Genomic DNA, 14,849 nt, shown 5'->3' with positions numbered 1-14,849 from the left:
AAGGTGTCAGTGATATCTTCTGTGGTTTGTTTCTCTTCCAAATTTATTCCTCTTTGAAAACTACACCTTTTAGCATACTTACTGTTCCTACTGCTACCTTTTCTTGTTATAATATGAGTTTGTGTAGGACAACCACAACAGCATTATTCAGATATTAGAAAATGTTGAAAGTGTACAATTTTTCTGTGAAAATGTTTATTTACCTACTTGTTTGGACCATCTTTAAAAGACTTATCTATTTGGTATTTATGCAACACTGTCATTAAAGCAGTAATCAAGAAAGGGCTCAGCTTTGGAATTAACATTTAATTGCTTCTGTAGAACATTGCTCACATATCATTTGTTGTGTTTTTTTGACAGGGACAGAAGGGTTCCTTTATTTTCTGTTGGGGAACCATGATAACAAACTTGTAGTTAAGTGTTCATGAACACTTTTTCATTGCTTCTATCTGAGACAGAGTTCAGATTTCCACTTTTTATTTTATTTGGTTTGTGTGTAAAGTCCAGCTTTTCAGGACTTAGGTACTTAGTGGCCAGAAAGATTTGGGATATTTTTAGAAAATAAAAGTAAATAAAAAGCATGGACTATTTTGATTGTTTTGTCAAGAAAAATAAGGGTGGTAGACATGATGTTAAAATGCAATGAATGAGATGCAATCGGATCCTGGAAACACAGAGCTGTTTCTCAGATCCACTTAAGGATCCCACCTGGGTCCCTCAGCTATGAGCCCTGGCTCCAGTGAAAGAATATACTCCCAGGAAACGAGGCAAGGAGAAATCTAAGCAGCCTGTGAGGTGAAAGTACTCCTTTACAGTCACCTTTGTGTCTTCTAATTCACTGTGCCATTCTAGGTCAGCAAAATTTCAGCTCTATCTTATGCTGTTATGCAAAAAAACCCTTTCAGTTTTGACCAAGTAAGGATAACAGTGGCTAAATATATACTGTAGGGAAAGTGCATTCTGTGGCTCAACACAAAGCCCTGGCTGCATCCTGAGAACATTTTGGGGTAAAACTTCTAAGCAGAGGACAGATGAAACAGGCAGGCTGGATGGTTGAGGAGCTGCATGTGGGTTGCGTTGTGGAAAACCTGTTTTCCCTTGGTCTGGATAAAGTGTAATCTCTTCTGCAGTGGGAAGGGAGAATAAGTTACACCAACACTAAATGCATCCATTCTCTGTATATCAAGTGGGAGTCTTGTCAGAGTGTTACATGACAAATGATGGAAAAATACAGAATTTTGAGGAATCAGTTTTTTGTGAAGAAGAATTTTAGTAAACGGGTCTTAATAAGCAGCACTAATAAGATGAGGGATGTAACTTGCCCTCTGGGAAACTCCTTCCAATCAGTGGCATGGGTGCAGAAAATTACCAGCCTGGGATTCACAGCCTGAGACAATTCTTTTGTCTGTAGAACTAGTAAAGAGTCTTGCTGTATTTACCATTTGGATTTGAAAATTGTGAAGGGGTTGGATTTCTGAGTCCTGGAGGATATTGCACTACAAGTCGACTGTGGAGACTTTCATATTTGGAAGATACATTGTTAGCTGAATTAATTGTCAGTGGCAGTGGAGGGGGAAGGGCAACATCTTCCCTTTTCCTACCTTGACTATATATGATTTAGAAGTGATGTTCAGATTAGCAGGGTGACTCCTGCTGGTAACATGACACAGTGAATGAATCATATCTACCTTTCGACTATAATAGACGACAACTAGTTTGACTTTGACCTCATAACAAAAGGACTTTTTGTTGGACTTTGCTTGCACTGAATAAGGAAGTAGTCCATCAAGAACACAATCTTTCTCTAATGGTTTTGGACTGCAGAGATTTTCCTGTCTTTTTAAGGGGAGTGGGGGGTTTAGGAAAAAACAAAAACCATAGAAAATTATTAGCCACTTCAGTGCAATCTGAATCAGGTAAAGATTTAAAGAGAGAGAATGAAATAATCTTTCTTTGGGAAAAGAAAAAAATATTTAGGTACTTGCAGAGCAAGGAATTTTATCAGTACTATGCAGCTATTTTTATCTGTTAGGATTAGTCAATTTAACTTCAGACATAACCGGAATTTAAAATATTTACAATTAAAATTATAACAGTACTGTGTCTATTTTCTTTGCAGGTTTGCTGGTCCTCTGATACATTTCAGAATGCCGCTGGTAAAAAGGAACATAGACCCCAGGCACTTGTGCCACACAGCTCTGCCCCGAGGTATCAAGAATGAGTTGGAATGTGTCACCAATATTTCCTTGGCAAATATAATCAGACAGCTGAGTAGCCTAAGTAAGTACATTGTCTTAATAGCTGTATTTAGAACTAATATATTTTACAGTCACAGTGTTTGAAGTACGAATACCTTTTCAATTTCTCAGAAGAAAATTGTCACTGAGTCTGGAATGTAGTGCTTTTGTGGGTAGTGTCTAGCATGGATGTCTGTGAAGGAAAACTAGGACCTTTTCTAGCAGCATGTCTTAAAACACTTCATTCATATATTTCTGTTACCAGTGAAATATGACAGGAAAAGATAGCTGGTAATTAATGAAGTCAGTAATTGCTAACCTTAGAGCAATTTTTGAATAGGAAATACGACTTAATGAGAAATATATCACTGATTGCTTAGTTCTCTCTGCCTAAACCCTTGGTCATGTTGTGGTCATTCAGGAAAAAAGAGGAGTTACTTTTTCAAATATACACAGAAATGTAATTATTATATGGTATTTAAAACAGTTAAAGATTTTTCGTCCTTCTTCTCCCTCTATCAGCAATTGGTACCCTTGGTACCAATTGAGGGGAGTGAATATTTCTTGAGCTGTGGAACTCTGAAGGATTGCTGAAAAGGCTGATCTCTGGCTTGTTTCTTCTTGAAGTTACAGCAACTTTAAAAGTTGTCAGATGAACCAGCATGATCACATTTTGAATTTCCAATACTACAGGTGCTTTTTAACCACTAGGACGTTACTAAAACTACCAACACATTAAATATTTAAATGTGCATATATATACATCTACAATGTGAAAAGTCTTTCAGCTCCATCATTTTCTTAGAGTCATAGGTGATGTAGCCTAATTTGTTGATTAGATTGATTTAATTATTGGTCTGATGATACGCTGTATGGTGTCTGTTGTGGCAGCCTTTCAAAGCTGTTACGGTGCCATTAGGTGGAAGACTTAATTGAGGACACTGAATTATGGAATTGAGACAGGAATGCTTACAGCACATAAATATGAACATAATTAATATAGCTGCAGCAACAAAGGAAAATAACTATTTGAATACTTTTCAGTGAACCAAGAGCATGTTATATCAGGATGCAGTATATGATCACCATCTGTGGTTTTGCTTCATTCTGCTAAAAGCCCTTCCCAAACTAGCTGCTCACATACTAGCCTCCCCTTCAAAGTCGCTCTTATTTATGTTGTATTATTTTATTTTAGTTTGCTTATTTTAAAAATTCTCACTTGATTGTAAGCTTCATCTGGGGAATTTGCTTTTGTAGGTGGCATGCCAAATATATATTTGGCATTTTCATTTGGAAGTATTATTTGACCCTAAAAAACCCAACAGTAACTTCGAACTCAACATCATGGTCTCGGATACACCTATTGAAATTCATCTGCCTTTGCTATGTTTTCTTGGTATACAGATCTTATATCTGATGTATGTACTGCTGCTTGTGAGGAGGTCAAGATGAAGCAATACTAGAACAGAAAACACTTAATTAAGGAAGAAAAAAAGAAATTAGGAATCTCCGTTGGGTGTTCGCACATTTATAACGTGGTTTGCCTAACATATAGCACAGAGAAACACTTGCAAGGAAATGTAACCATAACTGTGTATACTTCCTCTTCCTAAAAGCAGTGTGGTTCTTCCTTGAAACATGTACTCATGTATTTATACCAAGTTTTTATCTGACACTGTGTGTATTTTCAACAAAAACAAAAACCCAAACTTTTTTCCTACAATTAAAGTAGAACATGTTTTGCAGACTAGTCCTTATTTCTCAGCAGTGCTAAAGACTCTTCCTTAAAAATGGAGATCATGTTACAAAGGTTTGGGTTCTTGTGAAAATATTTTATTCCTGAATTCTTTTAGGTTTTCTGCCTGTTTATGCTAGGATCAATACAAATTCAAAAATATTCAGGAGCTCTGGAACAGGAATTTTGAGTCTCATACTTAAACCCAAATAACCAGTCTTCACTTGTTGTGTCACTGTTAGGGGTGTACAGTGAGGTCTGCTGACATGCAGATAAATTTTAGTAGTTGCCTGTGAGTCACAGCCAGCAGGCATGGTTTTGCAGCAGTCCCCTGGCAACCAGCTTCTCTGCAGTCCTTCTCTTTTTGTTTTCCATGGATAGTGTGTATGTTTGAGCCTTTAAGTTGTAGGCAAAATGAGCTTTACTCTGAGGGTGGAAACTGAGCTCTGGTAGGGTTTCCTTTCCTTTAAAAGCTGCTTTTCTTTTGCTGGTAAAGTTATGCAAATTTAAATGAATGGTCTTTGACCTGATTAACAATCAGTCATCTCTGCCTATAAGATTTTTCATTTACTTACCCTCAAATAGAGGATCAATCTTCTTCCATTATGGTTAGGATTCTCAACACCAGGCAGTCTTAACCTTCTGAAATGATATGGAGAAGGAGTGCTGTCATGGAATTGGAGCCACTAGTACTCTAAACAATACCAAAAGTCATTATTGAGAAAAACTAAGCATAGAGTTTTGTCATGTGAGTCATCGGATCTCCATATTTGGAGATAATAACAACTCAACTGGATTAGTCAAGCAGCTGGATCTAATGGGATCTGCTTTGCACAGTGTGTTGGACTAGATGACTTTGGAGGTCTTTTAACCTGATCTTGGATACTACATTTAAATAGGATATACAAGCAGAAACAGTACCTATGAAATGACAGGAATTCTGTTTTCCTGTGTTTCAGTATAAAATTTAAAGAGCTTTACATCACTATGTCAGTGATAACTACCATGTGTCTCCATGAAAATTATCAAACCTTTCATAGCTTATTTGATGTGCTGCTTCTAATTGTTCAGTTTGAGAAATTTTTTGACCTTTAAAAGAAGTAGAGATCAAAGGACGAAATATTTATTTCTGCTTTGAGTGATGGTTGTTGCCTTTATCCCTGAAGCATGAAAACACGTCAGTCTGTCATGATACAACATACAAAATTGCCAGTAAGTAATTCTTTTCCCCGGTATTCCCAGTCTTCTCTTACTTCGTAAAAGGATCTGTTTTCTGACAGCTTTTCTTAGCACTGTGGCAGAACAGAAACTCTCTGGACAACAGCAACAGCTGTCTTAGTTTCCTAGCCATTCTTCCCTGTATTTCTTTCTTTCTAACAGTATCTGCTTTGAGGAAGAGCTTACCTCGTGCTTGCAGCAATATTGCACATACATTAGTACTCTCTATACGTCGGTGTATGCCAGGCCATAACATTCCCGCATGCATGAAACACAACTGATAGCATTGTGCAGCTGTGCCATTGTTAGAAGGCAGATAAATAGTTCTCTTGTGTGAATGTAGCCTCCTCATTTTGTTCACAGCTATTGACCAATCTTGTTTTTCCTTTTATTCAGCTGTTCCATGGAAACAGAATCTCGGTACCACATAAGAAACCTAACTGATGGGGTTTGTTCTCAGCCCCAGTCTCTGACACCTCCATCTAGGGAGGAGAACATTTCTCTTTTAGAATATGTTCCTTTAATGAATATTTGTATTGCAGACATTCAGACTAGGCCTTTTATTCAATCATAGCAAGATGTCATTCCTCGTTTTTTCATTTACCTCTGCATAACCAAAGAGAATGCTGCATAATTCTGCTAAGCTGGAGGGCCTTGTATGTTAATTTTCACTTAACATTGAACCTTTGGTAACCTTTTCCCTCTTTCTGTCTTTTCTGTGTAGTATATCTATTTTTACCATGTTTGTCTAATTCTTTCTTTTCCTTGCCCCTTATTTGTTAGTTTTCAGGAATGAAAGCCTGACTTTGGAGCAAATAATTTCTCCCCCTTATTTTTTCTTCTCAGACGTGCTTAAGTTTTCTTTCTTACTTTTTGCTTACCATGCCTTCCCCAAAAGTGTTCATCTTGTGAGAGACACCTTTATATTGTGAGAAACACTTTTTCAGCTCAGGAAAGCCTTCAGTTTGTCATTACTTAAGGCATTAACATTCAGTAAGTGGGAAATATTTCTCCAGAAATACCTAGCTGCAAGATGTTGGGACTGCAACTAATTTTTAGAACCAGGCCTCTTGAGCTCAAAGACCAGCCTCTCTCTTCACCCTGTGTGAACAGCATCTTCAGCACATGGTGAGGTTCTCACATGCTGCATGATTCAAATCTCTGCAGATCTGCAGCAAGAGCTTCAGTCAGTATTCCAGAACCCCTGTGTTGCATCTTGCCCTGCCCGTCCTCCTTCTCAGTGTGTTCAGGAAGACATTCATTGTGAATTTTCTTCATTCATCACTCCTCTTTATTCATTATTACTACAATTGCCAGGAAACAGAAGTATTCTTGTGCACAAGGGGGTAAGGAAACTCATGCACTTGAAAACTAAAGGCTAACTCAGCTTGAGAGAACCCCAATCTCTCAAAATCTTCCATCTGATTTCTTGAGGTTGTCTTTGCAGCAGTGGCAATGCTGTTTTGTGTCTATCCCGAATGGTAATGAGAGGGTGAGCAAGGGGTCAGTAAAGTTTCATTGAAAGCAACTATGTGTTAACAGAAAAAAGTCCCACCTGTCGTTAGTTCCTTGCCTACATAAAGCAGTGAATTCGGGTTATGTAAGAAATGAAAGGAAGAGTAAGATTTCCCTGTGAAATGATCATTAGCACTGCTACTTTCCACATAAGTTCAGCTCTCAGTCTCTTTCGCAGATTTCTGAATACATAATCGTAATCTCAGCTAGTTTACTTGATAATGTCCTCAGCGGGTGGTAACAAAAAAAGATCTGACTTCCATGGCTGAAGATTTTTGAAGGCTGACTTCTTTTTGAATGTCAACAGGAGGCATCTGACCTGCTCTTGATAAGGCCTTTAACAAAGTTTATTTGATACTTTTGATGCCCTGGTCAGGTTGTCTGATAAACATCTGGTTCAGTTTTCCTGGCTAAAGGAATCAAGTTGTCTCCTCAGTACTCTGATACTCCTACTATGATGCTTGTGGACGGCCCTCACATTTTCATAATGAAAGTTCCTAATTAGCATCAGTGCTATGTATTTAGTATGTCATTTTACAGAGCTTGCTCAGCCATAACCAATGACGTTCCCAAGGATCTACCAAGGTTCTTATCTCCAAGTTCAGTCTCTTAGCTTTTAGTGTGTTTCCTAATCACTTAGCTGTGAGATTGAAATGATCCTGATGAAAAATAAGCCCAGACTTTCAAACTCAGATACATCTAATTTTTTTCAAAAAATAAATTATGTAGTGAAGATCTGAAGCTGAATCAACAGGCTATGGATATGTTAAATTATATGTCAGAAATAATGAAGGAAGAACAATGTATTAATATGACTTAGAATATCTTTCCTGTTTTGCTGTATAAAGGAACCTTGGTTATATATTGTGAGTGGCTTATGTGGTAACTAATTATCCTGAGAGAATATTTTCTAATAAATACACTATATTGTGTAGAAAGGAACTATTTGGTAGTGAATAGTGTCATTTTTCATAGTGTAAGTATATTGGGAAGGGATTGGGCAGTGAGACATGACAGGTTTACAGCTACTCTTGTTCCATACCTTTATTTTTTAGAAAATATATAGTGGACAAAAATATAGTATAGTGTGTGAACAGGAATGAAATGATAGAAATCAAGGAATGATAGTGTATAGGTGGGTAAGAGACTAAATTCTAAGCTTATTCTTGGAGATGTTTTACCAATTTATACATTTGTTTTAATTGCCAAACTTATATTTTTAAGCTAATACTGTTTTGGGGTTTATGTAATTCAATATATCAATATATTTACTATTTTAATATCAAATATAATTTTAGTGACATAACTCTTTATTATACTTTGTACTTAATAATGTCACCACCTATTTAATGTATTATGTATTTTTATAACTCAGTTCAATGATAAACTGGGTTGGGTTAGATTATAGGTTTGTAAATGTTAAAATATGCAAACACATACACACACACGACTGAGCCCCAAAAGTCTGACAGATCACTTAAGGCTAAGTTAATTAAGATCAATGCATCTGGGAAGATTGAACAATTGTCTTATTTTGAATGTCCTGCTTGCTGCATCTTGCATTGGCCTGAGTTTTGCCAGTCATCCTCTTGAATTTCACAGAATGGTGCTGGTTTATGGCACTGAGCACTGTGTGTGGTGAATGTGTTTATCCGGGTAGCTACATCAAATTCAGACCATGTTTCACAAAGGCTGCCAATGCCATGACTGATATGCAGGGTGCTGCTTCAGGCTGGGGTGCAGTTGAAGGGTTTGGAACTCTTTTTCTTTAACATTGCAGAAGGATAGTAAAGAAGTGACTTCTTCCACAAGTCCTGGTTCAGCACTCATGTCCCACTCGCTGTCTGAGAGCCTGTAACTAAATCTGTCGGTAACTGATCTAGTGTTGCAAAATGATTAATTTAAATGGCCTTTCCTTAGGGTTTGCCAACAGATACAGCATTGAGAATGCAGAGTTCAGGTGGATTTAAGGACTGGAGTTTTGAGAGGACTGCTAGTGTATGGCCTGGTCCTTGGTGTGGTTCTAAGAATTTGAACAACACAATAATAAAGTCTTTGAAGACATTTCTTTGTCAAGCTTTATTTAATTAGACTGAAATACTGTCAAGAACCTGATGTGGACATTGTGATTGACTTCAGTTCATCTGACACATACCCAGTCCCCTAGAACAAGATAAAAAAATCCCATTTTTTTTTTACCTTAGTATGTTTTCATTTTAGTGTGTTGGATAATTAGCAATTACTCATTTGTGGATAAAAGACAAGGAGGTTGGACAAATGCTTAAGAAATTATGGGGGAAAATTAGGAGATTAAACAAATTAGAAGGAACATTTGGTGAAAGCAAAGCACTGTAAAACTGATCAGTTTTTTTTAAAAAACATTCCATAAGCCATTGTACACTTATTGCCATGGTAATGAATGGAAATGGAGTGGGTGATACATGTTTTGGTGGTTTTAATTTCAAAAAAAAAAAGGAGGAAGGCAGTAAGCAGTATAAATTTTACTCTATTTTCAGTTAGTAGCTACTAGCTACTGTTTTGTTTTCAGCTCACAGGTTTGTTTTAAAAGTCAGAAAAATAATTGTTCAAAAAGCCATCCAAGTTCTTGCGTGTTATTGAGGGGAGGAAGGACAGAACATTGTTTCCAAGACATTTTATTTGTCTGTCACAAAAAAGGATATTGACTGACACCAGAGAGAGCTGCATTCCTGTATCCCTTTCTTACTGAAGGTTTAGTTGTGATCAGATCCCTTAGATACACGAGGAAAAGTTATGAAAAGAATAATAAGGTGAATAATAAATCCCTTAATTAAAACAGAATAATAATGTATCCTCTTATTTAAAAAAAATTAAAGTGCTCTGTTAATAAAAATAAATGCCAAGCACATTTTGCAAATATAGTAAAATAAGCTTTTCACAGACATTGAATTAATTTAATTGCAGAAGTTTATATTGTCATTTAATTTAGTAGGCAAACAAGACCATTGATCTTTCTGATCTGGTGTTATGTATCCAACTGTGAGCAGCATCCTAAGGTGTTCATATTATAATTGTCACGGGGAACTGTAATTCTCTTTATTGTGCTGTGTGAAATAAGAGTAGAGTTTTTCAGCAGGCCCATGATATTGTAAATTTTCTGAAGTGTTAATGATACTTTGGAATATTCATTGTGTATAATAGAATTAATTTTGCATTCTTACTCTTCTGACATATTACCTCTAAATTATGTGGAATGAGTTCAGCTTTGTTTACTAGATTGCTTTTTTTCTCACACTTTCTTTTACTTATTTGAGTTTGTGACACTTTGTTCAGTATTATCACCTGTAATTGTGTCCTTTGTAATCCATTCAAAACTGAGGATAGACTCCTGTAGAATACACAGAGATGGCAACACAAATACTGGGTTATGTGTGTTATGTACATATTTATACATTCACATATAGTATTTTTTGGAATGGTGGTTGTGCATTTCACAAAAAGCAAACATTTTGCTTTGCTAGAGGAAGCATTTGGTTAAATATACCTCTGGCTAAATAAAGAGACTGCCAACACACAGGTAGGTGGAGACATGATGGTTGGCATACCACTTCAAACACGACAGGTTGTTTTTAATGTATTTCCCATTTGAGGATTAATGCTCATAAGCATAGGCAAATTATTCCTTGCATTATGTTTATGGCTGTGTGCAATGTATTGAAAAGATTTCCAAGACAGATTATTTGCAATTGGAGCTCATTAGAATGAGGTAGATGAGTTTTAAGTCTGATGAAATGATACGGATAAAAATTTAGCCTCAAAATACACCTTTAAAAGGGAAGTTACTGGATTTTAAAGCCCAGCTCCTAAATTAATTTCCGATTCTACACGTGAAATTTTATATTTTACTTTAATTTTAGCTTGTATGTCTCGGAATGTTATGTGAGTTATCTAATGAAAAATTAATATTTCTGAACATATCTGAAATGCATTAGATTTTTAGTATCTGAGTATTAAAACTTCAACAATCTTGTTCTTAGTGGATCACATTTTTAAGTAATGTCCCTTGCTTCAGGTACACGTTAAAGAACATAGCCTTTTCAGAGTTTCAAGACACATATTAGAAGGTCTTACTTTAGGTGAGTTGCCAGCTGAGAAGACTTTTACTAACTTTCCATCTGTATTTTTCTGTGGACTTGTGCTACGAAACTAAGGTTCTCAGAATGGGAGTGCCTTTGATCTGCTTCTTGCTGTGGCTATTAGCAGTTGCTCCAAGAATGAGAGCAAGACAGCATGTAGGATAGTCCTGCTAATCTCCCTGCTTCCAGCATTTTTCAGCCTGGAAGCCTCTCCAACCATCTGAGGCTTGTCTGTATTTCCTAATGCTCAGTGTGTTTCTTTGTCATGACTTTGTATCATTAATTAACACAGATCCCAGCATAGAAACTTAATAAAACTCACCTTTCTCAACTGTGAAGACTGGTGATGTACTCCTAAGCCCTGTTTTCTACCTTTTGAGAAATTATTTATGTGTGCCACTTCTTTTGTATGCCCCATCTGTTAAGTTTTCCCCACATTGTTTGATTAGGGACTTTCTAAACTCTCTCAGAAATCTCTGTTGATCATAGCTCTCTATGTGCTTCTAAACCATTCAGAATTTCCCTTTACAAATTCAGTTCTTCATAATGATCTATACTAATTTCTATGGATGTCAGGCTTATGGCTCTGTAGCTTTCAAGCTCTCAAGATGTTCCATGAAAAAAAATTTGAGCCTTGTTGTTGTGTGTTTCAATGTGTGTAAGTACAGACCAGTGTAAGTTGCCAGTCATTTAGTTCCTTTAGTTTTGTAATTTCTGTACAGTCTCTTCAGTTTCTTTGAGCCTCCCACAATGAGCTCTTGCACCAGGGTCTCTCCAGTTCCCTTCAGTGGACACCAGTGGAAGGTGTTAAATTAGCTTGTCCACAGGGGTCTTGTCTTCTCTGTATTCCTTCATATATTCATTGCCAGTCTGCTCTGCAGACTCCCTGGCAGGCTTTCTTATTCCTCGTGTCTTTGAAGGAATATATATTGTTAGTTTGCTAGTTGTTCCTCTTCTATTTTCTTTTTCTGTAGATTTCTTCTGATATCATCTTTTATATACCATTGTGTATAGTCATGCTGGTTTTCTATTGCTGTTACCTAAGTCTTAATAAATGGTATGTGCTGGCCTTGTGCTTACTACACAGCATCTTTAAGTAGTTTCCACAGTACCTGTAGGGATTTAATTTTTGTTCTTTTGATGTGTTCATATAAAAATGTCCTCGTTTTTATGTATACTTCCAGATGTATTGCTCACCAAAGGCAGAATTTCCACAGCTATCCTTTTCTTTTATACCTGTCAGAACTTGAGTGCAAAGCAGGTAGTTAGAAATTTGTGAGATTTATACTTCCAAAACCAACATAAGTGCACAAACAGTACATGAATTACATATGCACAGTGTCATAGAAGGTTTTGAAAGCTATAACATTGTATTTCAGAAGTGTGGCTGCACATTCTGCTGTGTAGTCTGGTGAGGTTTTTCCAGTGACATCGGCAGACTTCTCAAATGGAGTCTTGAGAGCATTAGAAGCAATATGGGGAGTACTCTGTAGAAGAGAAACTCATTACTGATCCTTTTCTGGCAATATTTGAATCTCCTGGTCTTTTGTACTAAAAATATTATGTCCATTGATGTGAACAAAGGAGATTTTTTTGGTTGTTTGGGGTTTTTTTACTTCAGTGTAAATGGGTCAGTTACTAGAATTTTGATCCTTCAAGGTAGGATTATTTTAGTGTGTATTTTTCAATATGCTGGTTCTAATTTACCTAGATATGAATATCTCATCTTCCTTTTTTTGTAAAGTTCTCTGTACAGCAGGAGTGGAAGCATGCTTCATTTTGAGAACAGTTGAGGTAAATTTATAGATTAGTTATCGCTCAGACAGGAGCAGCTTCAGATGCTGGAAGTTGTCCTTTTAGAAATATCCAAGAAACTGCAGTCTAGTTCCATGCATATCAGCATAGTTAAATCATTTTATGGCAGCTGAATATCTGTCCTGTAATGTATTAAATAACTTCATTTCTGATAAATAAGTTGCATAGTAAGTATTTAACTTCTAGTTGCTTTTCTAAAGTACTCTTAATGGGCTCAGTAAGTACAGGTTGTTACAATGATACTCGTGCATCTTAGAATTACTTAATTAAAACAGTAGGAAATCATTTGCCTCTCTTGTGGTATGCTTGAATATTTTTTTCCATGTTTCAGGTAAATATGCTGAAGATATATTTGGTGAACTTTTCAATGAAGCACACAGTTTCTCATTTAGAGTCAACTCCTTACAAGAACGTGTAGATCGCCTGTCTGTCAGTGTTACACAACTCGATCCAAAGGAAGAGGAATGTAAGTTACCTCCTGCAGGGAGGATTTCTCATTTTGTGACTCAGACAGCACTGATAGGTGAAATGGAAATAATAGTTTGAATCGTATTTATAAGAACACAGAGCAAAGCAAAGCAAAGAAAGGTCCTGTTCTATTTCTGCTACAGGTTTTTTTAATAGCCTTGAGCAGCTTTCTGAGCTGAGCGTTTTCATGGTTACTGAATGATACTAAGGAATTTACATAAAAATGGCTACAGGAGTATCTGTCACTTCAGTAGTGTTACATATTTGGAATATTAATAATATTATGTAATATTATGTGAATGCTTGGAGATAAGTCTATACACTTTTTTAAACCTTTCTGTTAATTCTCATGGAATGTAAACATTTGTCCAAGTAGGATTTTTGCATTTAACTTGTACCGTCTTACTTTCTGAATGACGTTATAGTTGTATAGCTTTATTTATTACTGCTGTATAACCTCTTGACTCATTCTAAATAACTTTTAGTATTGTAAATATTGGTTAGCACTGAGAAAACCAGTACTCTCAGAAGTCATCAGCTCATGCCTATGAGATAGAATTTGTATGGAATTTTGAAGGATGCCTAGGCTTTGTTTGACCACCTAATGCATAAATGCTGTGAAGCTCTTTTGCCTTCTTCGATATCTGTTGGTCACAGGTGGAACTGTGAAAAATCTTGTAACTCCAGACAATTTAGGGTGTTCTAAAGTATGTGGTTAAGACCTAGAAAGTAGAGGAGCACCCCATCATGAAAAATAACTTCAGATTGCTTGTGGGATCCAATTTTAAGCTATAGAAAGCTGTTTCAGTTTTGAATGTCTAGATATAATAATTGTGTATTATTACATTGAGTGATTGCAATTGTGTATACAGAAATAATGAAGTGAGAGTAGTCTTCAGGTTGTCTTTGGTTATAGATGTCAAAATTTCACCAGTAGCAAAATTAAGCAAGGGGAAGTTTTGATTCTGTATTTTGCGTGACGTTAATTTTAGAACAGGTTTTGAAAGACAGCTGCTCACAGCTAGTAGCAGATTTTCCACAAAATCATGACTTGCCTAGGGGAATTCTTACATTAATGGGATTTTCCAAGTTTCTTGATAACTGAGCATAAATCACCCCTGTACACCTCTTTTTCCAGTTGTTGTATTGTTGTGGTTTAACCTGGCAGGGAGCTAAGCACCACACATCCGCTTGCTCACCCCTGCTCCACAGTGGGAGGAGGAAGATAATCAGGGGGAAAAGAAATGTAAAATTTGTGGGTTGAGATAAAGAGATTTTAATAGGACAGAAAAGGAAGGGAAAGCATCAGTAATAATATTAGACTATACAGAACAAGTGACAAACAATGCAATTGCTCACCACCTGCGGACTGATGCCCAGCCAGTTCCTGAGCACCAGCCGAGCCCCCAGACACCTTTTCCCCTGGGTTTATGTGCTCAGCATGACACCATATGGTATGGAAAGTTTCTTTGGCCAGTTTGGGTCAGCTGTTGTGTCTGAGTCTCTTCCCAGCTCCTTGTGCCCCCCATCCTGCTCGCTGGTAGGGTGGAGTTAGAAGCTGAAGAATCTTTGACCGCTGCTCAGCAACAACTGAAGCATCAGTGTGTTATCAGCATTATTCTCAGCCTAAATTCCAAACACAGCACTATGCCAGATACTAGGAAAAAATGAAATCTTCTGCCCAAACCAGGGCATTTTTGCTATGATTGGATAATGATAAAAAAACCTTTCCATGTATGATAATAA

The 14,849-nt window shown here is 36.7% G+C and overlaps 1 protein-coding gene across 6 annotated transcripts in view; it reads left to right on the top strand.

Annotated features, from left to right (window-relative positions):
* WASF1 (WASP family member 1) overlaps window positions 1-14,849 on the top strand; it is an 86,714-nt gene that overhangs the window by 55,929 nt on the left and 15,936 nt on the right. For all 6 annotated transcript variants that reach the window (XM_038131327.1, XM_038131326.1, XM_038131328.1 and 3 more), the window contains exons 2-3: window positions 2,120-2,280; window positions 12,967-13,101. In XM_038131327.1, coding sequence (XP_037987255.1) covers window positions 2,148-2,280; window positions 12,967-13,101 — 268 coding nt within the window. In that variant the 5' untranslated portion in view covers window positions 2,120-2,147. The remainder of the gene's footprint in view (window positions 1-2,119; window positions 2,281-12,966; window positions 13,102-14,849) is intronic.

The sequence above is a fragment of the Motacilla alba genome, chromosome 3 (genome assembly GCF_015832195.1).
Source record: "Motacilla alba alba isolate MOTALB_02 chromosome 3, Motacilla_alba_V1.0_pri, whole genome shotgun sequence".
In the NCBI taxonomy this organism is placed as follows: Eukaryota; Metazoa; Chordata; class Aves; order Passeriformes; family Motacillidae; genus Motacilla; species Motacilla alba.
This window is presented reverse-complemented; position numbering and strand designations above follow the sequence as displayed.